Genomic DNA, 25,901 nt, shown 5'->3' on the forward strand with positions numbered 1-25,901 from the left:
GGTCAGGGTGCTGATATCGTGCATGTTGGCGAAACACTCCATTTTGGTTCCCAAATGGCCCCTTTTGGTGGGTGTGTAACTCTGAGAGTGTACAAATGGAACCAAATGGACCCGTAAGGGTCCATTTGGTTCCATTTGTACACTCTCAGAGTTATGGGGGTCCTTGAAAATAAGACAACCACTATGCCACACTAAATTGGTAACACCTGTGACCGAAGTAAGGATGGGGCCCCAATTCATTCCCAATATGGCTGCTGTGCATAGAGCCTATGCTATAGCAGACGTGAAGTCCACACACCAGCTCTGACAAGTGTAATAAAAAAACACTTTTCGTAAACGGTTCCATATCCGGTTCAGCCCTATTGTGTCAACGTGGGGGGTCTGGGGTTCCTTGGGGTTCCCTTGAGGAACCTTACAGGTGTACTGGTACCAAGCCAGTGGGGTTTTTGTCGGGTACTGGTTTCACTGGTTGTGACCCAGCAGCAGTCTGGAGACGTTCTCGTAGACCAGGAAGGTGATGCAACAGGAGGGCAGAACCCGGACCAGGTTGGGAACCATGCCTTTATAGAACCCACACACTCCCTCACTGCTACTCGCACACACACACACACACACACACACACACACACACACACACACACAAACACCTTTTTAGAGAAACCGTAACAATGTCCTTACATACTGTAGGCGTTGATTTTGTGCGATTAATTCGCCCGAAAATCTATTTTTAAATAGTTTTAATATTATATTTATAATATCATGATACAATATATAATAATTCATATTTTTGTTTGGTTTTCTTAATGTGTTCAGTTGTGTATTCGTAAAAGGCAGGGTTTCCGCTGGGCAATTTTTGGGCCGCCCACCTTGGCCGACAGGGTTATATTTTACCAGCCAACAAATAAATGAATCGCCATATCATAATTAACGTCACAAGCACGTTTGAAGATACATGCACCCAAACTGATAATTACACCTTGTTACGTTAGCGCTGCGCTTCTTTCCACTTGTTCTGTTTTAATAGTTAAATAATATCTATCTACTCCATCATGCAGAGATGTCGCTTACCAAAAAAATAAGTGAATAAAGTTGCCGAGAGTGAACTGCTTGTGCGACAGCGTATGAACAAATGAAAATATGTTTTTGGCTTTACATCTCATTCAACCTTAATATGCTAAACCTACAGCCTTTGTTTTGTTTTGTAAATGTTAATTATGTCATCATGAATGATGGCGCAAGGGCGGTTGATTACTTGCCTCAGTTGCCTGCAATGTGTCACCAACTTTCACCACTTTGTCCATTGCAGACAGACAGTCACTGTGCTGCTTGTATAATATCCACGACCCATACGAGTTTGGGTCCCTGTTTTATTATCGTCAATTGGGCCCCTGTTCTATTTATCAGAACACCCGAGCGAACCACCCGTACTCAGTGCTGATTAGGAGGAGATGCTTTACACAGCTTTACAGCTGTGTAAAGCTTGATTTGTGCTCCGCCCTATGACGGTGTTGTTGCGTATCGAAAATAGCAGACATACAGGCTCACAACGTGGCGCCTTGCCATGTGTTGTGAGCTTGTAGGTCTGATATTTAACGCGCGAGCGCGACACCAACGTACGACAAATAAAATAAACGTATAAATAAATGAATCGGATGATCTATCAGATAACTGCAGAATTAAACCAGTATGATAGGTTTAATGGTTGTAAACTACGTATTGCAATCATGCAATGTGTTATTTTATCCCAAAAATATATATTAATAATAGGCTTAAATTATAAAACGCCTACTAACATCATTTTCCCCAATCGGCCACGGTGGCCGGTGATCTTTATAATTAACGGCCAATTAAACATTTTATCGTCCAGTGGCCGGTAAATACCGGCTAACGGAAACCCTGGTAACAGGTGTGTTATGTGTTCAGGTGTGTATCCGTAACAGGTGCGTTAGGAGGGTATGGTAAGGTGTCTGTTGGATGTGTAGTATAGGCTCTATGCACATCCGCCATATTGGAAAGAAATTGGGCCTCTTCCTTACTTCCTTCACAGGTGTTACCAATAATACTAATGAAGGCTCTGTTCCATTTAGGGTTGCATTTAGTTACACACCCGTAAGGGGCCATTTGGAAACCCCTCAAGGAACCATGAGGGTTCACTTTGAGACCCACTATTGTAGCAGAGTGTTTCCAGTGAACCAACATGCACAATATCACCACCCTGACTCTGTTTGACCAGAATGGAACAGAGCCTTCATTAGTATCATTGCTAACACCTGTGAAGGAAGTAAGAAGAGGCTCAATTTCTTTTCAATATGGCTATTACGGTGCGTATTAATAACAGGTGTTTATTAGGTGCGTTTTCGTGGGGGGGGGGGGGGGGGGGGGGTGGTGCGGTACCTCCAGGTGCGTGCGATGACGTCACTCATGCACACGTATGAGTTGTGGTTGTCTTGGAGGCGGGCTCTCACCACCTGGTACGGGTAGGTGGTCGCCACGGCGAAGATCTTGGATGCTGCAGCCATGACGACGTATTCCCATGGCGACTGGGTGACGGGTGATAAAAACATCACGTTCATGTTAATATGTTGTGTGTGTGTGTGTGTGTGTGTGTGTGTGTGTGTGTGTGTGTGTGTGTTACTATACTTGTGAGGACCAAACGTCCCCACACGTATAGTAGAATTTGACAGACAAGAGATGGTCGTTGTGAAAAAAAACGTTTTTGATAAAAATAAGATGAATAAAACGCTGTCCTAAAATGTTGATGTCCTCACAAGTATCAGTGGTGTAAAGTAACTAAGTACATTTGAGGTATTTTTACTTGAGTATGTCCAATTGTCAGTACTTTTACTTCTATTCCACTACATTTCAGAGGCAAAAATTATGCTTTTACTCCACTACAATTATTTGAAAACTTCAGTTCCTAGTTACTTTGTAGATTTTGATTATTATTACAAAACATACATTACCCACTTCAGACCTAAAGACCTATACATTACGGCCATTTGAAAATAGACAAAATGATAGAGCATTTTGAGCTTGTAGATCTGCTATCTTGAAAAGATTCTTTTACATTTTCTACATTTGAAAAGTTGTGAAACGGGACATTCTGTGTACTTTCTACTTTTGGTACTTAAAGTACACTTTGATACCAATACGTTTGTACTTTTACTCAGTACATTTTTAATTCCTGACTTTTACTTGTAACATACATTGCAGTATTGATACTTTCACTTAAGTAAAACATTTGAGTACTTTGTGTGTGTGTGTGTGTGTGTGTGTGTGTGTGTGTGTGTGTGTGTGTGTGTGTGTGTGTGTGTGAGCGTACCAGCAGTGCGTCAGCAGGCATGTTGTTGTATTTATTGGTTTCTCTCTTCAGAGCTTCGTACATCATGAACTGAAGAGCAGCCTGAGATGTTCCAATGAGACCAGGAACAAAACCCTGCATAACACGGCACAATACACACTGTTCATGCAAACTGTTACACATCAACATGTTCCTATTCACCTGTTTCCTAGGCTGTGTGTTTTTCACTTCCTGTCGATTTCATTGGATATAATTGGTCATCTGACCAGTTTCATTGGATTTCATTGGATCAAATCGACAGGAAGTGGAAAACACACAGCCTAGGAAACAGGTGAATAAAACCCTGTGCAACACAATACACACTGTTAATGCAAACTGTTACACACCAACATGTTCCAATGAACCCCTACACAATGTTACACACTGCAACTGCAGTGGTGTAAAGTAACTAAGTACATGTACTCAAGTACTGTACTTAAGTACACTTTTGAGGTATTTTTTACTTTACTAGAGTATTTCCAATTGTCTATACTTTTACTTCTACTCCACTACATCTCAGAGGCAAATATTGTACTTTTACTCCACTACAAGTATTTGAAAACTTGAGTTACTAGTTACTTTGCAGATAATACATTAAGACATACATTAACCACTTCAGCCCTATTTTACACCTAGGCTATTTGAAAATAGCAGATCTACAAGCTCACAACGCGTCGCATGGTGACACGTTGTGAGCTTGTAGATCGGCTATTTTCAAACATTTTAGTACTTTTACTTTTGATACTTTAAGTACATTTTGACACCAATACCTTTGTACTTTTACTCAAGTACATTTTTAATTCCAGACTTTTACTTGTAACAGAGTACATCTACATTGCAGAATTGACACTTTTACCTAAGTAAAACATTTTGAGTACTTTTTCCACCACTGACTGCAACCCAATAATGTAATACACAACTTTTTTATTTTATTTTTAACCCATTCAGACCCGGAAAGCCCAGAGACGTGCAGAGAGATTTGGAGAGGCAGGAGCTGGAATTTCAAAAGGGCACATGCACGGACACATGCACGCGCGCGCGCGAAATTTTGCGGATATTCGTCGGATTCGGGTACTTTTTTACCCGTTTTTTGTTACTTTATTTCGGTTTTAGGGTTAGGTTATAGATATATATTAAAAAAAAAATTGAAAACAACTTTTTTTTATAATTTTTTTATTGGTGGCTTTGGATAAAACATTGGTGGCTATAGCCACCGAAGCCCCCGCCTAACGACGCCACTTATTCTTCTGTATAATGAGTACTTTTACTTAAGTAAAGAAATTGAGTACTTTTCCCACCACTGCTGCTGACACCGAGAGAGAGAGAGAGAGAGAGATATATAGGCTCCTGCTTGACAAGTAATTTAACAGCTATATATATATTTTTTTGTCCATACATACCTAATCTGTCTCAAACAATTGGTCCGTGTTCTGCGTGCATTCACTGCGTTCAGTTGTGGCCTCAGTTAGGTTTCGATTGTGTATAATATACTTCGTTTGCCGGGCGGTATCGCGCACCCAAAAAATAGCCGATCCACAAGCTCACAATGCCTGGCGTTGCGACGCGTTGTGAGCTTGTAAAACAACTATAATTCTGCGCGAGCACTGCACGGCACGGGTCTCAATTAAGTAAGCTTTACTGCAGGTGCGCGCAGGGGTTTCTACAGTTTACAGTCAGAGGAGACAAGGGCACTTTTTACCGACAGACAAAAGGGCAGGGGCTCAAGCCCCCTTTGATGTCTACTAGAAGCTCGCCCCCGCTACGCGGGGGCTCGCGTCTAGCCCGCGGCCACGCCCACGTAGCGCCCGCGGCCACTTGGCAGCTCATGTAAGTGGCGTAGCGTCCTGAGGGCCAGTGGGGCCGTGGCTCGGTCAGTGAAGACCCTGTAGTGCGGATGATATGTGGCATAGAGGGGCAGATTGTAAATCCCCAGAGGAAACATCCGTGGGCTACCATTGGTTCAGCGATGTGTGCGGTCGCCCTGCGGCCCCTCCTCCTCCACCAATGTGCAGTATTGAGAGCCCTGACGTCACAACAATTGGAGCGATGGGCACTGCACTCTGGTTGGTTAGGGTACACCTAGGGCCCAGGTAGAACCCAGTTAAAGCCTGCATGGGCAAACCCAGTTAGGACCCGCCTTGGTCCCACATAAACATGGCTAGTTGGGGCCCACCTAAGGGCCAGGTAGAAGCTACTTATAGCCTGCATGGGCATCGCAGTTGGGACTGAAGTGGATGCCGCTGACATTGCTGACATGGGGTCCATATGGTTTAGCCCACCTTGAAACCATATGGGAACTACGCTGGCATGCAGGCTGGAATGCAAACGCTGCATCATACCTGTAGTGTGTAGTTTGATGTTGTGTGTGTAGCAGATATACCTGCAGTGTGTAGATCAATGTCCATATGAAAGTCAATGCCCAGCAGTGTTTTTTTTTTCTCCAGCAGAGTTTCTAGTGTCTCTGTCTCTCTCTGGAAGAGGTTGCACATGAACTCTGCAGCCGCACTGAGACGCTCCAACACAAACACTCTGACATTAGGCTGCTTCACACAACAAACATCAGCACCACGCTGCTGTTTGTCCAAAAGACACAATATCTCCTCTCCCACCGACGTCATGTGTTCATTTATCGACAGCCGTACAGACTCCTTTTGACACATTTTACCTCGTTTATCCAGCTCTCACTGACTCTCCACATCGGGCTGTTATAGCGCCACCATGAGGCTGATTAGAGAAATCTCAAGTGGAATTTCTTCCTCGGCATAGTGGGAATGTGGGTGCAAAGTTGCACGGAAAGTGCATGCTGTGTTCATAATGTGAGGCATTTTGGTCCAAACGGAGCAGTCCTGCAGACTTTGGAAGCCATTTTAGCCAATCAGGATGGAATATGAAAAATCTGAAAGGGCTTTTTTTTTAATGACTGTGGAGATACTGTGTACCGATTTGCGTGATGTTTGGGCAAAATATGTAGGAGTACTGTGAGAAAAGGTGTTTAGCAAAAAGCGGCCTCCTGGTGGCACTGTAACAGGGCCATGTGAAAGAAATAGGGCAGAGGTTCTGAATTGGCATCCAGGGAGTGTGTGTGCACAGTTTCGCTGCGATCAAGTCAACGATGTGAGAGATTAGCTATCACAGACGGACGGACAGGTCTTGCGCCATGCCTTTCGGCCTGGCGGAGACAATAAAAAAACGAAAGTAAAGGAAATTACCATTTCTGCAACAAAAGTAGTCAACAAACTATACTATAAAAACATTGGCCACATTGTCAAATAATCTAAGAAAGAGGCAATCATGTAGAAATTAGCCGATCTACAAGCTTACAAAGCCTCTCAACGTGAGGCGTTTCGAGCTTGTAGATCTGCTATTTTCACAATATTTACTTGTGGAATGGAGTCAAACAAAATGGGGGGGTGGCCAGATCAATTACGTTTATTTGGGGGGGGGGGGGCTGAAAGGGTTGATAAGCACTGCTCTAATTGGAGCGAAATTATCTGAAATTACTACATGACCATAATGCAGCCTAACATGCGTTGCACGGGGCGGTCCTGCCATTACGTTAGTTACTGTAGTTGCTGTGGAGCTACATAGTTCTCCAGAAGACACACACAAACATACACCATCTACAATGGACTAACTGAGCAGCAATATTGACATTCACCACACGAACGTGCATTGTTGACAAAGTGATTGCACAGCCGCTGCAGGCATGACAACCACGTTAGCGTAAGCTACATGCCACTATCACAGCTCCCTGTCCGTTGTTGCTGCGACTGAATGTGATGGCTACAGCAAGCTCTCTGCGATGCCATTGTCTGGAGACTGCTCCTGGCATGACACGACCAATGAGAGTGAGCGCTGTCGTTGTTGCTAAGATACGGTGGCGTCACTGCCCCATAGCTTGTAGATCTCTCACACATGATTGGCGTAGGCTGCGTTGCCAGGTCTGACTGTTTGTATAAGCGATTTTGGGCTTATTTGGGTGCACTTTTGGGCTCGTTTCCATAGACCACGGCAGCGCTTATTTCTTTCCCGTGACCGATGTGGCAAAAAAAGGTGCAAAACGAACCATCCGGAAGTAAAGTGCGAGATGAAATATATAGCACTTTTTGATTATTAGAGAAGGAGACAGATGTGAAGGTGGAAAATGGAATGTAGGAGATTATATAGTTTTTCATGAGCGATTTTTGTAGCAAGTTGTGAGTGAATTGGGCCACTCCTGTGGGCGGGGGGCTGATTAGAACCATTGGGGTTTGGGAAGGAGACGCTCTCTGTTTGAGTGGAAAGATGTGTGCACGTGCATCGGAAAGCCTATACGTTGTCATACCTTTCAATTCGGTAAAGCATCTGTGTCATTTCGGTCGTTCTTAGATATCGTCACAGTCAGGCAGAAACCTTGTATCTCCAAGTTTCTAATTTGTATTTTTTTTCTTCATAAATTAACGCCCTACTTGATCATACAAGAGTGTTGCACGTTGTGCGCTTGTAGATCTGCTATTTTCAAAACTTTAAATCGGTTTTAAAATAATAATAAAAAAAGGTCGGTTTTGGACATACAAGGTTTCCACGCGACAACAACGATATATAGCAACATGATTTAACCCATTAAGACCTGGAACTGTGTCATTTTTAGATTTGAGCTAAAAAGCATTATTTTACACTTTGGCTATTCAAAAATAGCAGATCTACTGTGCCGCGCTACGAGCTTGTAGATCTGCTATTTTTGAAAAATCGTGAAAATGTGTGCAAATCTTCTGAATATATATATTTTTAAAGCGAACATTTTCAACTCGAATCTTTGCTTCTGGGGGTCCCTGGAACTAAATATTTTGAGATGGGGTCGGCCTTAATGGGTTAAAAAAATTAGACGTTTTTCAGAAAACGTAGGTTAGGATTTAGAAGGCTTTAGTCGAATCGGCCTCAGGTCTTAATGGGTTAATGAAGGCCATCATTGCATTGTAAACAATGGGCGTGTGTGTGTGTGTGTGTGTGTGTGTGTGTGTGTGTGTGTGTGTGTGTGTGTGTGTGTGTGTGTGTGTACCCTGTAGAGTCCAGGTATTCCCTCATGCTGGTAGATCTGGCGCAGGGCATCCACCATGCCTCTGTACTGTTTGCTGTCAGAGTACTGGAGCACCAAGCGAGTCTTTGTCACCCACACCGGGTTGGTGAGACACAGAGTCAATATACCTGCACACACACACACACACACACACACACACACACACACACACACACACACACACACACACACACACACACACACACACACACACACACACACACACACACACACACACACACACACACACACACACACACACACACACACACACACACACACACACACACACACACACACACACACACAAGCGTGTTGAAAATGAACTCACAGTAACTATTAACTCTATAAAAGCCTGTAGAGGGCAGTAATGTTCCACCTGTTCTGTCAGTCAGTCTGTCTGTCTAACAACAGGCATACAGACAGGCAAGATCCTGTCTGTCTGTCTGTCTGTCTGTCTGTCTGTCTGTCTGTCTGTCTGTCTGTCTGTCTGTCTGTCTGTCTGTCTGTCTGTCTGTCTGTCTGTCTGTCTGTCTGTCTGTCTGTGAGTGAGTGAGTGAGTGAGTGAGTGAGTGAGTGAGTGAGTGAGTGAGTGAGTGAGTGAGTGAGTGAGTGAGTGAGTGAGTGTGAGTGAGTGAGTGAGTGAGTGAGTGAGTGAGTGAGTGAGTGAGTGAGTGTGAGTGAGTGAGTGAGTGAGTGAGTGAGTGAGTGAGTGAGTGAGTGAGTGAGTGAGTGTGAGTGAGTGAGTGAGTGAGTGAGTGAGTCACTGACCAGCCTCTCCTGCAGACATCAGGTGTTCCAGAGCGCTGAGCTCCGTCTGACGCCCTTCCTGTATGTACGACTTCAATGCATTATAACTACACAGACAGACAGACAGACAGACAGACGGATATATTAAATGGTATGATTGTCAAATACAGTGTATAATTCAACTTTGTATGATTCAACTTTGACTTCACATCACAAGTTTAACCCATTAACTCATTGAGTGCCAGATTTATTTATTTTTTTTAAACGTTTGGCAATTCTGGCACTCAATTTTACTACCTATGAGTATGTAAAAGAACAAAAACGAATAAACAAAAATGATTTCTATATTATGTTGTCCCATTGCCAGAGTTTTTTTCACAGAAAACAAAAAGTGATTAGGAAGCGAGATACAGCCTTTTTCATTTCTTTTTTTTTCTCCTTTTTACTATTTTTTTCAAAAACACGTCAAACACGTCATTGGCACGTTGAGCCATAGCGGTAAAAACGTGTGAAACACGTTAATGGCACTCAATCAGTTAAGACCTGAGGCGATTCATAAAAATGTTTTCTAAAATGTTTTGAAAAAAATAAAAATAAAATAGTTTTCAGGATTTTTCAAAAATAGCAGATACACAAGCTCAAAGCGCGGCACTCGCTATGAGCTTGTGTATTTGCTATTTTTGAATAGCCAAAGAAATCTAAAGTGACACAGATGCGTTCCAGGTCTAATGGCTTAAAGCAGGTAAAAAAAAAGGCCGGGTGAGATTATTCTGCACAAGATTCCCACGTACTGCAATTACACACATTAGATAGAGAATACAATAGAGTAAAAAAAACGTCAGATATCAAATAAACTCAGCGTAATGACGTAAGTGTTCCACAGATTCTTGTACAAATAAAGACATATCAAATAGCAGCAGATATCAAATATGCATTCACGCGGTGCGCGCGCAAGATATATGACACCGATCCTCCTAAGTGTTTTGTCACGGTCCCTGACTGACACTCTCCTGTCCTCACAGCAGTACCTTGACCAAAATGCCAGGGCTGAATTTTGGTCCCAGTCCGCCCCTTGCTGCCTGTCCTGTACTTCATCTGGTTCATAGGCTCTATGCACACCAGCCATATTGGAAAGAAACTGGGCCTCTTCCTTACTTACCAATATTACTCAGTGGTGGAAGAAGTATTCGGATATTTTACTCAAGTAAAAGTAGCAATACCACAATATAAAAATACTCTGTTACAAGTAAAAGGCCTCTGTTCAAACTGTTACTTGAGTAAAAGTACCAACGTATTGGCATGTATAAAACAGGGCTAAAGTGGTTAATGTATGTTTTATGATATAATAATGTACATCTGCAAAGTAACTAGTAACTCAAGTTTTCAAATAATTGCAGTGGAGTAAAAGTACAATATTTTCCTCTGAGATGTAGTGGAGTAGAAGTAAAAGTACTGAAAATTGGAAATACTCCAGTAAAGTAAAAAAAAACAACTCAATTTTGTACTTAAGTACAGTACTTGGGTAAATGTACTTAGTTACTTTACACCACTGATATTACTAATGAAGGCTCTGTTCCATTCTGGTCAAACAGAGTCAGGGTGCTGATTATTGTGCATGTTGGTTCACTGGAAACACTCTGTTACACCAGTGGGTCTCAAAGTGTGGTCCAGGGACCCTCATGGTTCCTTGAGCGGGTTCCAAATGGCTCCTTACTGGTGTGTAACTCTGAGAGTGTACAAATGAAACCAAATACGGGTCCATTTGTACACTCCCAGAGCTATGGGGGTCCTTGAAATGAAAAGGTATGAGCACCACCGTGCTACACTAAATGGAACAGAGTCTTAATTAGTATAAGTGGTAACGCCTGTGACGGAAGTAATGAAGAGGCCCAGGTTCTTTCCAATATGGCTGCAGTGTACAGAGCCTATTACCCCAGCGATTATAAGTACCTGGCTGGTTCAAAGTTTGTACGTCAGTGATTCTTCTGTTTGTTCCCGTTGCTTGCATTACAGTGTTATGTTTGCATTAGAGAGTAAGTGTACTTTAGTTTCCGTGATTCAAGTAAAGTCTGCTGTCTGTGAGACCAGACCAGTGTTTTTCACGACACACAGACAGACAGACAGACGGTTTGAATCTACCCTTGTTCAAAGGTGTTTTCATTGTGTTCAAAGCAGAACTGAAACAACATCGCTCTAATCCACCCTTTAGGCTCTGCTGTGGAGGTTTTGCAAGAGTGTTGAGCAAGTTTAACATTGCATCATCACAACTTAAAGTCGTTCCATTGGTCTTGCACAGAATAGAGGTAAACACTACGGTGGGACCTTTCTAACCTCATACATATTTCATTAAGGATGCGTCATGGATCATAAACAAAAACATATTAGGTTTCCTTGCTCTGTGGGAGATGTAGGGGAACGTCAACATGCAATGTACAGCCATGTTGTTTCCTAAATTAAACACACCGCATTATACACACTTATATTGCAATGAGGACACGATTCGGAGCAACTAACTAATGTCATTCATCTTATGGTTGTTACTGTAGATATTATCGCAAATTTTCGTGCATGGCATTTATTTTAGTGTGTGCGCTTGGAAACCCTTTAACAGTTTTATAAATGAGGTCCCAGGCCTGTCTGTGTGCGTGCGTGCATGCGTGCGTGTGCGTGTGTGTGTATGTATGTGTGTGTGTGTGTGTGTGTGTGTTTTCCATCTCCAGAGGAAGTATTATAACTGTGTTTTCTGTCTGCAGTTTGAGGAAGTGGTCACTGTGTGCTGTTTGTTTGTTTGTTTGACGGACGGACAGACAGACAGTGGTGGAAAAAGTACTCATCCTTTTTTTACTTAAGTAAAAGTATCAATACAGCAATGTAGAAACACTCTGTTGGAAGTAAAAGTCAGAAATTCAGAATTGCCTTTACTTTTACTTAAATTCAGAAGTTTTCAAATTTATAAAATGAATACAAATGTTGATACATTTGAAAATAGCAGATCTACAAGCTCACAATGCGTCGCATCGCGACGCATTGTGGGCTTGTAGATCTGCTATTTTCAAATGGCCGAAACGTATATACTGTAGGGCTGAAGTGGGTAATGTATCTTTTGTAATAATAATCAAAATCTACAAAGTAACCAGTAACTAAAGTGTTCAAATAATTGTAGTGGAGTAAAAAGTACAATATTTGCCTCTGGGGTGTAGTGGAGTAGAAGTAAAAGTACTGCAAATTGGAAGTACTCCAGTAAAGAAAAAAAATCCTCAAAATTGTACTTAAGGACAGTGCTTGAGTAAATGTACTGTACTTAGTTACTTTACACCACTGCAGACAGACAGTGCTCAGGTGTGTGGTCTGGTATACTCACAACAGGAAGTAGAGCCCCCAGTTAGCTCCGGCCCCCCAGACGTTGGGTGTGACCCCCTGGTAGAGGCCGCGGACCCCCTCCATCCTCCATATGGTCCTGATGCAGTGCAGCATGTTATCGTACTGAGGGCGCACGCTGAGACCGTCACTCACTGGAAACAAAAACAAAAACAACAGAATACATACTGTAATAACTAAACGTACATATAATAACCGGTAGTGGAAAGTAACTAAGTACATTTACTTAAGTACGGCACTTAAGTACAATTTTGAGGTGTTTGTACTTTACTTGAGTATTTCCAATACTTTTACTTCTACTCCACTACATCTCGGATCCAAATATTGTACTTTTACTCCACTACATTTATTTGAAAACTTTTAGTTACTACTGTAGTTACTGTGTAGATTTTGATTATTATTACCAAACATACATTAACCACTTCAGCCCTATATACATTTCGGCCATTCGAAAATAGCCGATCTACAAGCTCACAATGCGTCGCATCGCATTGTGAATTATTTTTATACATTTGAAAACTTGAAGTGGGACATTCTGCATAATGAGTACTTTTACTTTTGGTACTTTAAGTACATTTTGGTGCCAATACTTTTGTACTTTTACTCAAGTACATTTTGAATTCCAGACTTTTACTTGTAACAAGAGTATTTCTATATTGCAGTATTGACACTTTTACTTAAAGTAAAGATTTTGAGTACTTTTTCCACCACTGATAATAACATTACTGTAATTCCCTCTACGCTAGAAACCGACCAAACATCACTTAGACCAGTGGTTCTCAACCTTTTCAGGCCCTAAATAATATTTTTTCAACTGGGGACCCCCCACCCTCACATGCACTTGGAATTGTAGGAGTTGAGGCATTACATTTAGATTGACTCGGTTCCACAGATATACAGTATTGTGAAAATAGCAGATCAACAAGTTTGTATGTGTGCTATTTTTGAATAGACATAGCGCGGCACCGAGTGCCGCGCTGTGTAGAAATACTCTGTTAGGGCGCGCTCTCACCAAAAGTTGGCTGGCTGCTGTTAAACGCAGGTTGTGCGCGGCCACAGTTTTTTGCAGCCAGCGGATTCTAAAAAAACGCTGTGACGCACCTGTCACTCACATTCAAGACCGTCCCCGTAGCCCGCACCGCCACTAGACACTAGCCACTAGACAAAAAAATGTCTTTGCACTTTCACACTTGGGGTTCGTACATCTACATACACATTCAAATTTAAAATATAAAATACTTACCCCATGGCCACGGATGTTACAATCATGTACGGGTCCTCATAAGTATCCGTATCTTCCGTATTGTTCAATAAAAAGCATTTTAATCCAATCAGTGGTCGTTTTCTCCGTATAGACCCCTTAACAGACGACGTCATACTGGCTGCGTGCAGCCAGTATGCGCGCAACGAAACCCATTATATCAGGTCTCGTTAGGACGCGTCTCACTAGCCAACACACACAAGAGGGGGTTGGGGTGTGCTGAAACCAGTGCACCCCGAAACAGGTTGGGAATTGATTGCGTGAAACAATCACCTGTGCGTCCAGGCTCAATGTTAGTAAACAAATAATTGGTCTCAACTGCGCGACCCTAGCGGTTGAGAGGTGTATTGCACTGTTGGTACATTATAACTCTATGGGAAAATGGCCACCAATCGATTAAAATGCTTTTTATTGAACAATACGGAAGATACGGGTACTTCTGAGGGCCCGTACATGATTGTAAAATCCGTGGCCATAGGGTAAGCACTTTATATTTTAAATATGAATGTGTATGTAGATGTACGAACCCCAAGTGCACAAATCATAAAGTACTGGGTGAGATGCAACAGCTACAACCAGTTGGTCCACTGAGAGCACCATGTTGCTTCCTGAGTCTTGGGACGGTCCGCCTTCGACTCACCCGATTGGACAGAGGGGGAAAATCAGCTCCTGCCTCCAGCAGATTTATGCTTCTTCGTGCAGAGCGGATAAACGCAAGGTCTGCGCGACAAGCGGAAAAATCTGCTCTTGCGTGAATCCACGCATTTGCATTGACAAAGCATTGGCAGATTCTGCCCCAGAGGGAAAATAAAAGTGCGGTGGGAGCGCGCCCTTACAAGTAAAGGTCAAGTAAAGTAAAGGTCCAAAATGTACTTGAGTAAAAGTACAAAAGTATTGGCATCAAAATATTCTTAAAGTACCAAAAGTACTAAAATGTTTGAAAATAGCAGATCTACAAGCTCACAACGCGTCGCAATGCGACGCGTTGTGAGCTTGTAGATCGGCTATTTTCAAATAGCCTATGTATAAAAGAGGGCTAAAGTGGTTTATGTATGTTTTATAATATAATAATATATATCTACAAAGTAACTAAAGCTTTCAAATAATTGTAGTGGAGTAAAAGTACAATATTTGCCTCTGAGATGTAGTGGAGTAGAAGTAAAAGTATTGGAAATTGGAAATACTCACTAAAGTAAAAAATACCAAAAACAATTACTTAAGTACAGTACTTGAGTAAATGTACTTAGTTGCTTTACACCACTGAATGTGCTGTATAAATAAAGTTTGAGTTGAGAGTAACAGCCATCCCTTCAACGCAGTGTTGCATGTTGCCAGAGTAACCCGTCACTCACTGTAAACAATATACAAATAACTAAATTCACTATAAACATACATAAATGAACTCTAAACATAAACATAACTAAATTCACCGTAAAAATAAACATACATAAATTCACTGTAAACATAAACATACATAAATGAACTCTAAACATAAACATAACTAAATTCACCGTAAAAATAAACATACATAAATTCACTGTAAACATAAACATACATAAATTCACTGTAAACATTAACATACATAAATTCACAGTAATCATATCAACAGAAACATAACAGTCATAGTCACAATGTGGTCACACATGCTGAGACCATCACTCACTATGAACCAACAACCATACATTCATCAATCCATTCAGCTGCGCAATTACTTTAGAGCAAAATACTCTTCACTTAATACTTTAACCATTTCAGCTCTATATAATACTCTTCACTTAATACTTTAACCATTTCAGCTCTATATAAAAGCACAAAAAGTTCAGAAATGTGTGTTTGGTACTGCAGATCATTCCTCTGTTGCAACAATGCTGTTTGGCAATAACTTTGGAAAGCCTGTTTATTTCCCCTTTTGAACGGCGGTGTCATGTATTGTACCGTATGCAGAAATGGGCCAAACTCATTTCCTCCATGTGGGATAATAAAGCTCACGTGAAGTTTCATGGCAAACGCACACACACACACACACACACACACACACACACACATACACACACCACACACAAAAACAGAAACAGCCAAGAAGGCAAACACTGTGGCAGGCGTAGCATAGCTGTCAGTAGAGGTCTGAACATGTTATGATGTCCATAAACTTTAACATGTTTACACAAATGTGTACACACAGGGCAATTTACAATAAGCAAGTTGCATACATCAAATGCATAGAAACAGTGTAGTGCCTCAGTAATCCAGGATCTACAAGCTCATAGCGCGGCACCGAGTGCCGCGCTATGAGCTTGTAGATCTGCTATTTTTGAAAAATCGTGAAAATGTGTGCAAATCTTTGAATATATATATTCGAACATTTTTAACTCAATTTTTTGCTTCTGGGGGTCCCTGGAACAAAATATTTTGACGGGGGTCCGCGGCCAAATACATATCATTTTGGGGGTCCTTGACATGAAAAAGATTGAGCACCACTGATATAGAAACATACATTTTTCAGAATACTGTTGAGATTTAGGAGACATGTAGAATCGGCTTCAGGTCTTAATGGGTTAAAACTATAGGATGCCAGGTCAACAAATGAACCTGGCATTGTCTAAACCTTTGCATAAGACTGCATGGTCGGCGAGCCGAGCACGCACGCACGCACGCACACAGAGACAGAGAGCAGGGTGATTCTAAGATGGCTGCCGTCTCTCACTCTAAATCAATTTGGTTTCATTTTGGTTTTCTTTGTGTTTAGTTTAGCCTTGGTTACATTAGTTTGGATTAGCTCCACCTATGGCCAGAAAGCAAGCCAGAATCAAGCCTGTAGTCAAGGACTCTCAGACCTGACTTTCAACAGCCTCATTACGACAATCCCAAAGTCAGCCTACTATCGCCTTAAAGGGGAATTTTGGACCACGGTTTTCTGACCTTTTCTATGATGTTATGATATCCTAGGATGAATGGTACAGTAGAAAAAAAATCATAACTCCATCCCGGGTCCGCCACAGCTAAAGATTGCTTTTTTTTGGGTTTGTTTTTGGTGAGATCTGACGTTCATAGTGACAGAACACTATGCAACGTGATTGTCTTGAATGCGCCCCACTGGAAGTCTTGCTAGACGAGATTGAAATCTCGAGATTGAAATCTCGTCTAGGGAGACTTCCGGTTTGTTTATAAAGCATTGAATGGTTTAAATACTACTGTTGGTTTATAAAGCATTGAATGGTTTTCAGGGTTCCCCAATTACTTTTCCACAAGGGCCAAATTATGTCTAGGGTACCAAGCCGAGGGCCAGGGGCATTGTGCCCGCGCCAAAATCGTGCACGCGGGCTAAGTGCGCGTGCGCAATTTTTTTTCCTCTAATCTAGCTAATTTGACACTGTGTTATTTTAGGCCTGATACAAAATAAGTTGAGAACCAACCATTTACTTAAAATATATTTGGTTGTTACAGTCTGCTTGAAAAGTAATACGGATTAACAGCAGCCAGTTGTACATACTGAAAATCAAAATAAGTCCAGAACAACAATTTACTTACAGATGTGTTTGTTACAGTCTGCTTGAACAGTAATACAGATGTTCTATTTTTTTCAGAAAAAAAAAATCAAAACATTATTTTTTTCCAATTTTGTTTTTTTTAATGACAGGAGTCGTCGCGGGCCGGACAGTTGCCTCTTGCGGGCCGCAAATGGCCCGCGGGCCGCCTATTGGGGAAACCTTGTTTAAATACTACTGTTGGTTTATAAAGCATTGAAGGGTTTAAATACTACTGTTGGTTTATAAAGCATTGAAGGGTTTAAATACTACTGTTTGTTTATAAAGCATTGAATCAGTGTTCCTTTTGCATGCTCCACATATCTGGGACAAAGTCCCAGAAAACTGCAGGTACGCTGCAACTTTTAACTTTACTCTCTTATTCTTTTAATTTTATACATTTTTTTTACTAGTTTGCATCTTAAGTGTCTTAATGTTTTGTGTAAAGCACTTTGAATTGCTTTGTTTTGAAAGGTGCTGTATAAATAAAGCTGCCTTGCCTTTTCGGGTTCAAAGCACCGACACCCTTCCTTCACTGCTGACTGTACAGCTCATTGTTGTCTTAAGACTTAGTAATACATATTAAATATTAGTTTTACTGGGTGGGCGTCCTGAACGGGCCGGGCATAACAACTGTGTCGCCCCACATCCTCCCTGCAGACATAGTTGTAGACATAGTGTCCAACTAGCCTGGCCAGACTAATATCACTGCGTAGATATTAGTCTGGAATCTCTGTGTGGAACCTGCATTTCCTCTGGTGTTAAACCCGCCCCATATTTGCATACTGGGCCCTGATTAGTGCCCCACAACTTCGGGCGCAGGGAAATACAATCACAACCGAGCGGGGCTCGGCTGTGATTGGATTTTTGCACTGGCAGATTCGTCTGGTTTCCAGGCTAGTTAGTGTCCATTGTCCAACGACCGGCTTCGAATGCTATCAAGGCACTGAATGGGACATTATTACGCTTTATCGGACCATTGAATGGGCGAAGTAGGCGACATACTGACCCACCCACGATTTATCAGACCATTTATTGGGCGTAATCAGTAGATACTGACATACCCGGAGGCAGAGCAGTCCCCACAACACAACATGATTTATGATTCTACTCCTATAAAATTTGTCCAAAAAATGCACATTATCAATATCTCTGGAGTCATGTGCTCAAACGGTACCGCCACCGAAATGAATTCAATTTTCGCCAGAAACAGACTGTATCAAATATGAGTGCCTGACTATCATAAACGATACAGAGCCACCTCCCTGACAATTTGTTTATTTTTTGACCACAACGTTTATATGACCCAATGTTATTCTCCGTAGAGAAAATACTTCTGTGAGCCAGGGGATGAACGAGTGACGTCAGGACTCCGGTACTCTATTACACACATTTAGTAGAATCATAACTCATGGGTGAGTGGTACTGTCAGCACGGTGGTATAAGACTACGAGCCAGGCATAACTGTGACCCCTATGGCCCTGCCCTGCTCTGTCCTGAATGCTTAAAGTAGGTCAAATCGCATGTTGACTCGGCACGCGGGTTAGAATGTCAATAAGCATCGCACAAATACACATAATGACCTTGATGTATGCTGTGCACTACACAGTACAGTACACACACACACACACCAAAAATAGCAGATCTACAAACTCAAAACGCATCGTGCTGCGACACATTGTAGAGCTAGTAGATTCGTATAACAGCATAACTCCGAGCCTAACCTTTAAACCTAACCTCTCAATGCTTAATCCGTTACAACTGGGAAAGCATCTGTGTCATTTTAGATTTGATTTATACTTATGGGGACATTTGGCCCTCCGAAGTATAGCAATAGGCTCTACGCACAGCAGCCATATTGGGAAGACATTGGGCCTCTTCTTTACTTCCTTCACAGGTGTTACCAATGATACTAATGAAGGCTCTGTTCCATTCTGGTCAAACAGAGTCAGGGTGCTGATATTGTGCATGTTGGCTCACTGGAAACACTCTGCTACACCAGTGGGTCTTAACGTGTGGACCAGGGACCCTCGTGGTTCCTTGAGGGGGTTCCAAATGGGACCCTTACGGGTGTGTAAATCTGAAAGTGTACGAATGGAACCAAATGGACCTGTCATGTGTACACTTTCAGAGTTGGGGGGGGGGGGGGGGGGCGGGTCCTTGAAATTAAAACGGCTTGAGAACCACTGTGCTACACTAAATGGAACAGAGCCGCCTTCATTTGAATCATTGGTAACACCTGTGAAAGAAGTAAGGAAAAGGCCCAATAGGCTCTATTCACAGCAGCCATATTATGAAGACATTCACAGGTGTTACCAATGATACTAATGAAGGCTCTGTTCAAACAGAGTCAGGGTGCTGGTATTGTGCATGTTGGCCCACTGGAAACACTCTGCTACACCAGTGGGTCTACAGTTGGGGTCCAGGGACCCTCATGGGCTTCCAAATGGCCCCTTGCAGGTGTGTAACTCTGAGAGTGTACAAATTGGTTCCATTTGTACACTCTCAGAGTTATGAGGGTCGTGGAAACCACTGTGCTACACTAAATGGAACAGAGCCTTCATTAGTATCATTGGTAACACCTGTGAAGGAAGTGATAATATGGCTGCTGTGCACACACACACACACACACACACACACACACACACAGACCTGCGAAGCGGATCTTGACCAGGTCCAGAGGGTGAAGCACCAGGGTGGAGAGGACTCCTCCGGTCAGGCCGGCGGCCAGGTTCTCGTAGCGGACGTGGGTCCGCACGCTCCTCAGGGACGCGCTGACGCTCCAGCCTGCCGAGGCCACCACCGAGGCCCCGGGCCCTGCCAGCGGGCCCTCTGGGCCTGCCAGCGGGCCCTCCCCGGACCCCACGGGGCCCCCGTCACACGGCGGCAGTGTCCCCCGGGGTCCCCCACAGAGCATTGGTGGGTCAGGCTCTGGCTCCTGCCCGGACATGTCGGACCTCGTGTCCATGTGGTTCCACTTCCTCCAGTCTGTCACAACAAGAAACCCAACAGAATAAAATTATGTACACGTGATTAGCCCATTATAAGACCTGTGGCCGATAGGCTCTATGCACAGCAGCCATATTATCACTTCCTTCCCAGGTGTTACCAATGATACTAATGAAGGCTCTGTTCCATTTAGTGTAGCACAGTGGTTTCCACGACCCCCATAACTCAGAGAGTGTACAAATGGAACCAAATGGACCCGTACACTCTCAGAGTTACACACCTGTAAGGGGCCATTTGGAAGCCCATGAGGGTCCCTGGACCCCAACTGTAGACCCACTGGTGTAACAGAGTGTTTCCAGTGAGCCAACATGCACAATATCAGCACCCTGACTCTGTTTGACCAGAATGGAACAGAGCCTTCATTAGTATCATTGGTAACACTTGTGAATGTCTTCATAATATGGCTGCTGTGAATAGAGCCTATTCAAAAAAATGTCTTCCAAATCTTAACAGTTTTCTGAAAAACGTATGTTGCTACATCAGCGGTGCTCAAAATATTTTGATCCAGGGACCCCCAGAAGCAAAAGATTACAGTTAAAAATGTTCGCTTAAAAAATAGCAGATATACAAGCTCATAGTGCGGCACGAAGTGACACGCTATGAGCTTATATATCTGCAATATTTTGAATAGCCAACCAATGTACTATATAAATGATATAGTTAAAAAGACATGCTTTCCCGGTTTTAACAGGTTCATTTGCATTTATTGAAACTGCCGTTTGTGTCATGAGACACAGAATATTAATATTATGCAGCGATAACGCGACCCAATTCGCTTTCAAAACTAGGTCTTCACCGCAAACAAAAGCATCAACCTGTAGGAATGAGGCATCACCAAATTAATTATTTATTTTTTGATTTAATTTTTTATCACAGATATAAAAAAAAAAAAAAGTTTGCTTATACTTCTGTTTTATTTATTTCAAACAAGATCTTTTTTTTTTATATATTTTTTTATCGATACAAAAGCAATGTCTTCTGTTTCTTCTATACTCTTGCATAGATACAAAATTAAATGATGGGTTGAAATTGTAGACAAAACCCGTCTACTGATGATGTCATCGGTATAGGCAGGTTTCTGAACTGTCCACAGTCCATCAATGAGACACAGGGGACTCCCTCTTCCTTTGATGTTTCGCCCAGGTGGGCATGGTTATATGACTATACCTAACCCTAACCTTAACCTCACTATAACTATGCCCAAACCTAACCCTATACTTACCCCACAAAAACTATGCCTAACCTTAACCTCACAGGAACTATGGCTAACTCTAACCTTAACCTCACAGGAACTATGGCTAAACTAGAGCCATTCAATGAGAGTTGCGTCACCTCCGTTCCCTTAATCGGGCCAGGTCTTCTACATACAGCCTTCTATTGGCGAATAGTGACAAAGCCCTAAACCGGAAGTTTACGGAATGCGTTGGACTCTATGGGCGTTTGTAACTATTTCCAGTTTACATGAACCACGTGACCGACGCCGTTTCTGCCCCCTCAGTGGCGGAACTCTCTAATATAAGGCTCTGCGTAAACCTAACCTCAAAACCACGCCCACCTGGTCGAAACACCGGGAAAAGAGAGAGTCCGTGAGACACACAGTGAGTAGACAGAAATGTTAACCTTCTTATACATGAGCATTAGTGAAGACCAATTATGAAGATATGGTTGAAAATGGGTGAAGTAACAAGTAGCACTTTTGACTTTCAATTGTCTTGTGTTATAAATGTGTTGTTCAAATCCACCAGCCCTGCAACACTCAGTACTCATATTACACAATACTATTAATATTAGTAACGATAACACTACACAACACTATTAATAACAATGTTGTCATGTTATGCAACATCCATGGCTTTATAACACAGCATGGACAAACACGGTGTGTATGGCCGTGTGTGTTTGTGTTTGTGTGTGTGTGTGTGTGTGTGTGTGTGTGTGTGTGTGTGTGTGTGTGTGTGTGTGTGTGTGTGTGTGTGTGTGTGTGTGTGTGTGTGTTTATATGGGTGTGTTTTTTTAAACTCATGGATAATGTTACAAAAAGTTTTTGCTCTAGGGGTCTTCAACGTTTTCAGGCCAAGGACCCCCAAGCTGAGAAAGAGATGAAGCAGGGATCTCCTCTATACTGTATTCAGATTAAACTTTACTTGGTCTGCTCTTTTTTCCCCTCTACACCTATACCTCCTTAGCCAAAAATAGCCGATCTACAAGCTCACAACGCCGAGTCGCGCTGCGAGGCGTTGTGAGCTTGTAGATCGGCTATTTTTTGGCTAAGGTTCTCCTCAGAAAAGGGATGGTAGGGTTCAAGTGGTTACGGTAAAACAAAAAAAAATCATCACACAAAGATTTGGCGGACCCCCTGTAGTAACTCTGAGGACCCCCTAGGGCATTGGTTCTCAAAGTGGGGTCCGGGGACCCCCAGGGGTCCTTGGGGGGGTTCCAGGGGGTCCCCAGCAAAATGTGTGAATATAGCATCACAAAAATAACCTTTTATACGTTGGCTATTCAAAAATCTTGAAAATGTGTGCATAGTCCACCTTTGAATATATTTATCATATTTATTATCATTTATTTTTTAAAGCAAACATCAAATCAACAAATCTTGTCGGGTCCCAGGCACAACATATTTTCAGATGGGGGTCCGCGGCCAAATATATATCAATTTGGGGGTCCCTGGCATGAAAAAGTTTGAGAAGCACTGCCCTAGGGGTCCTGGACCCCCTGTTGAAGACCCCCGAAACAATCACCTGTGCCTCCAGTCTCAATGTTAGTAAACAAATAATTGGTCTAAAAGTAACTAAGTGCATTTACTGTACTTAAGTACTGTACTTAAGTACAATTTTGATTTATTTGTACTTTACTTGAGTATTTCAAATGTCCAATACTTTTACTTCTACTCCACTACATCTCAGAGGCAAATATTGTACTTTTACTCCACTACATTAACTTGAAAACTTTAGTTACTAATTACTTTTCAGATATAAACTATGATATAATGAAACATACATTTACCCCTTTAGCCCTATTTTATACCTAGGATATTTGAAAATAGCCGATCTACAAGCTCACACGTTGTGAGCTTGTAGATCTGCTATTTTCAAATATGTAGTACTTTTACTTTTGGTACTTTAAGTACATTGTGATGCCAATACTTTTGTACTTTTACTCAAGTACATTTCTAATTCTGGACTTTGACTTGTAACAGAGTATTTTTATATTGCAGTATTGACACTTTTACTTAAGTAAAGAATTTGAGTACTTTCTCCACCACTGAAGGTGGGCCTGTAGGCCTACATCATGATTTGACATTTTTGAGGCCCTAACAACACTTGCTACAAATTGCTACGAAACCTGTGGATAGCCAGTCATTTGAGACATAAACAAGAAGTTGAAGGGTAACTGTACAGGTCTGATAATGATGCATGATGTTAAAATCATACATAGCCTACTCATACATAGCCTAATGCATTATTTCACATCCTTTTCCAAAGCATAGCACACTTTTCCACAAAAAAAGAACATGACATGACAATTTCACATTGAGGTTCTCAGCCCACTCTTCCTGTATCAGCAATGATCACTATCAGAACAGAGATATTTAACACTTTTATTGATTTAAATACTTTAAAATGCAATATTAAGCAATATCACTTACATCCTTCAATTAATTAATTAATTCCTCCTAAGTACATATACTCAAGTACTGTCCTTAAGTACACTTTTGAGGTATTTTACTTTAGTGGAGTATTTCCAATTGCCAATACTTTTATTTCTACCCCCCCCAATACAAAATATTGTATTTTTTACTCCACTACAATTATTTGAAAACTTACTAGTTACTTTTTACATTTAGATTTATATTACTAAAAATACATTATCATTTTCAAAAGATTTGTATACATTTTGAAAACTTGAAATGGGACATTCTGCATAATGAGTACTTTTACTTTTAGTAAAAGTATGTTTTGATGCCAATACTTTTACTCAAGTCAATTCTGAACACCAGACTTTAACTTGCAACGGAGTATTTCTACATTGTGGTATTGATACCTTTACTCGAGTACAAAAAAAATGTCCCTCCAGGCTCCTACTACAATAAACAACAGTGCTTGCCTGTCCACTGCAGAGGGCTCCAGTAGGGGGGGTCCAGACAGTCTGCTGCAGGACTATAGGGGTCCTGGGGTGCAGTTTTGGGGGTCCAGTTTTTAATGGTCAGGGTTCGGGGGTCCGCAGATCACGTCAGCACCGGGGGGGCCGCAGTGGAGAAAGCTTGATCGGCAGCGATGCGGATCAATCGGCCCCCAGCCTGCATATCAGTCAGTGATCGGTCCAGAGCACACATGACCTCCTCTCCTCCTCCTCCAGCCTGTTAATAACAAGCAACAACACCACTCTTTATAACGGTGTTGCCAGGTTCTGCGAGAGAAACAAGCAAAGCAGAAAAAAAAAAGAAATAATAATAGTCTTTGGTATTCTTCTTATTATTGTTATTTATTTTCATTATTATTATTATTCTGATTTGTTTTTGTTTTTTTGTTTGTTTTTTTGTTGAACATTTTAAGGGTTGGGCTCGACAAGCTTAATACTTCTCCCAAACCCCTTTTCAGGGACTTGGACAACTGTTATGATTGATACTATGATTATTATGAATACTAGTGTAAATATATTAACCAAATGAATGAATTGTGTGTACATATACATATTTGTATATATATATATATATATATTTATCTATTTTGTATTTTGTATACTTGTCCAAAGGAACTGAAAATAAAACTGAACTGAACTGAGGTCTAGGAAAACATAATCTCTCAAGAACAGATTCAGAAATTCCTTTTTATTATCATGGGTTCCCAGATTGAGGAAAACGAGCCCAAAAGAAGCAACTTATATTATATTAGCTATAGGCCACATGAGAACTTTAAACCCATTATGCATCGGCTAGTCTTGAAAATAGCTGATCTACAAGCTCACAATGAGCTAGTTGTGAGCTTGTAGATTTTCAAAACAAATAAAAAAATAAATAAAAATAGAACAAATTAGGAATATTTTTGAAACAATTTAAATACACAAATCTTGTATGGAGGGGTCCCTGGCACAAAATATATTCATTTCAGATGGGGGTCCGGCGGTCCGCAGACAATTTTTAAAAATGAATTACATCCTTCGGTCCTTGACATGAAAATGTTTGGTTCAAACAACATTTATTAGGAAACATGACAAAATAAGCAACGAAACTTTAGAAACAACCCAAAAAACTAACAATATTTACAAGCTACATGAAAAAAAAAAGGTCACTTATAATAAGCAGACATGGCAACACTGCTCTCGACACACGCACACGATAAAAAAAAACATTACTGTGGCGAGCGTCAAGCACGTGCGCTCAGCGCAGCTCAGCGCAGCGCAGATCTCTACATCGTGCTCGTGGCGCGACACCCGGCGTCCTCTACGGAGAGGCGATGTGTAGATCTGCCGCTCGCGCTGCGCAGCGGGTTATTTTGGGACATAAACAATCCCATGATGCTCTCTGCTGGCACTGTAGCGCGGCACGGCCACCTCTATGGGCACGGCACGCGCACGCGC

General features: G+C 41.8%; 1 protein-coding gene across 1 annotated transcript; it reads right to left on the minus strand.

Moving 5' to 3' along the window:
- Positions 1-163: 163 nt before the first annotated feature.
- Positions 164-24,670, minus strand: LOC311062295 (solute carrier family 25 member 32-like). The gene is made up of 8 exons (XM_084081210.1): positions 24,429-24,670; positions 19,962-20,297; positions 12,508-12,658; positions 9,168-9,253; positions 8,379-8,524; positions 3,323-3,436; positions 2,395-2,540; positions 164-589 (listed from the first exon to the last, which is right to left on the minus strand). Exons 2-8 carry the CDS (start codon positions 20,275-20,277, stop codon positions 463-465), a joined length of 1,086 nt encoding a protein of 361 aa, XP_083937336.1. The 5' UTR covers positions 20,278-20,297; positions 24,429-24,670; the 3' UTR covers positions 164-462.
- Positions 24,671-25,901: the final 1,231 nt, after the last annotated feature.

This window comes from Gymnoscopelus microlampas, assembly GCF_963454915.1.
Source record: "Gymnoscopelus microlampas genome assembly, chromosome: 15".
Classification (NCBI taxonomy): Eukaryota; Metazoa; Chordata; class Actinopteri; order Myctophiformes; family Myctophidae; genus Gymnoscopelus; species Gymnoscopelus microlampas.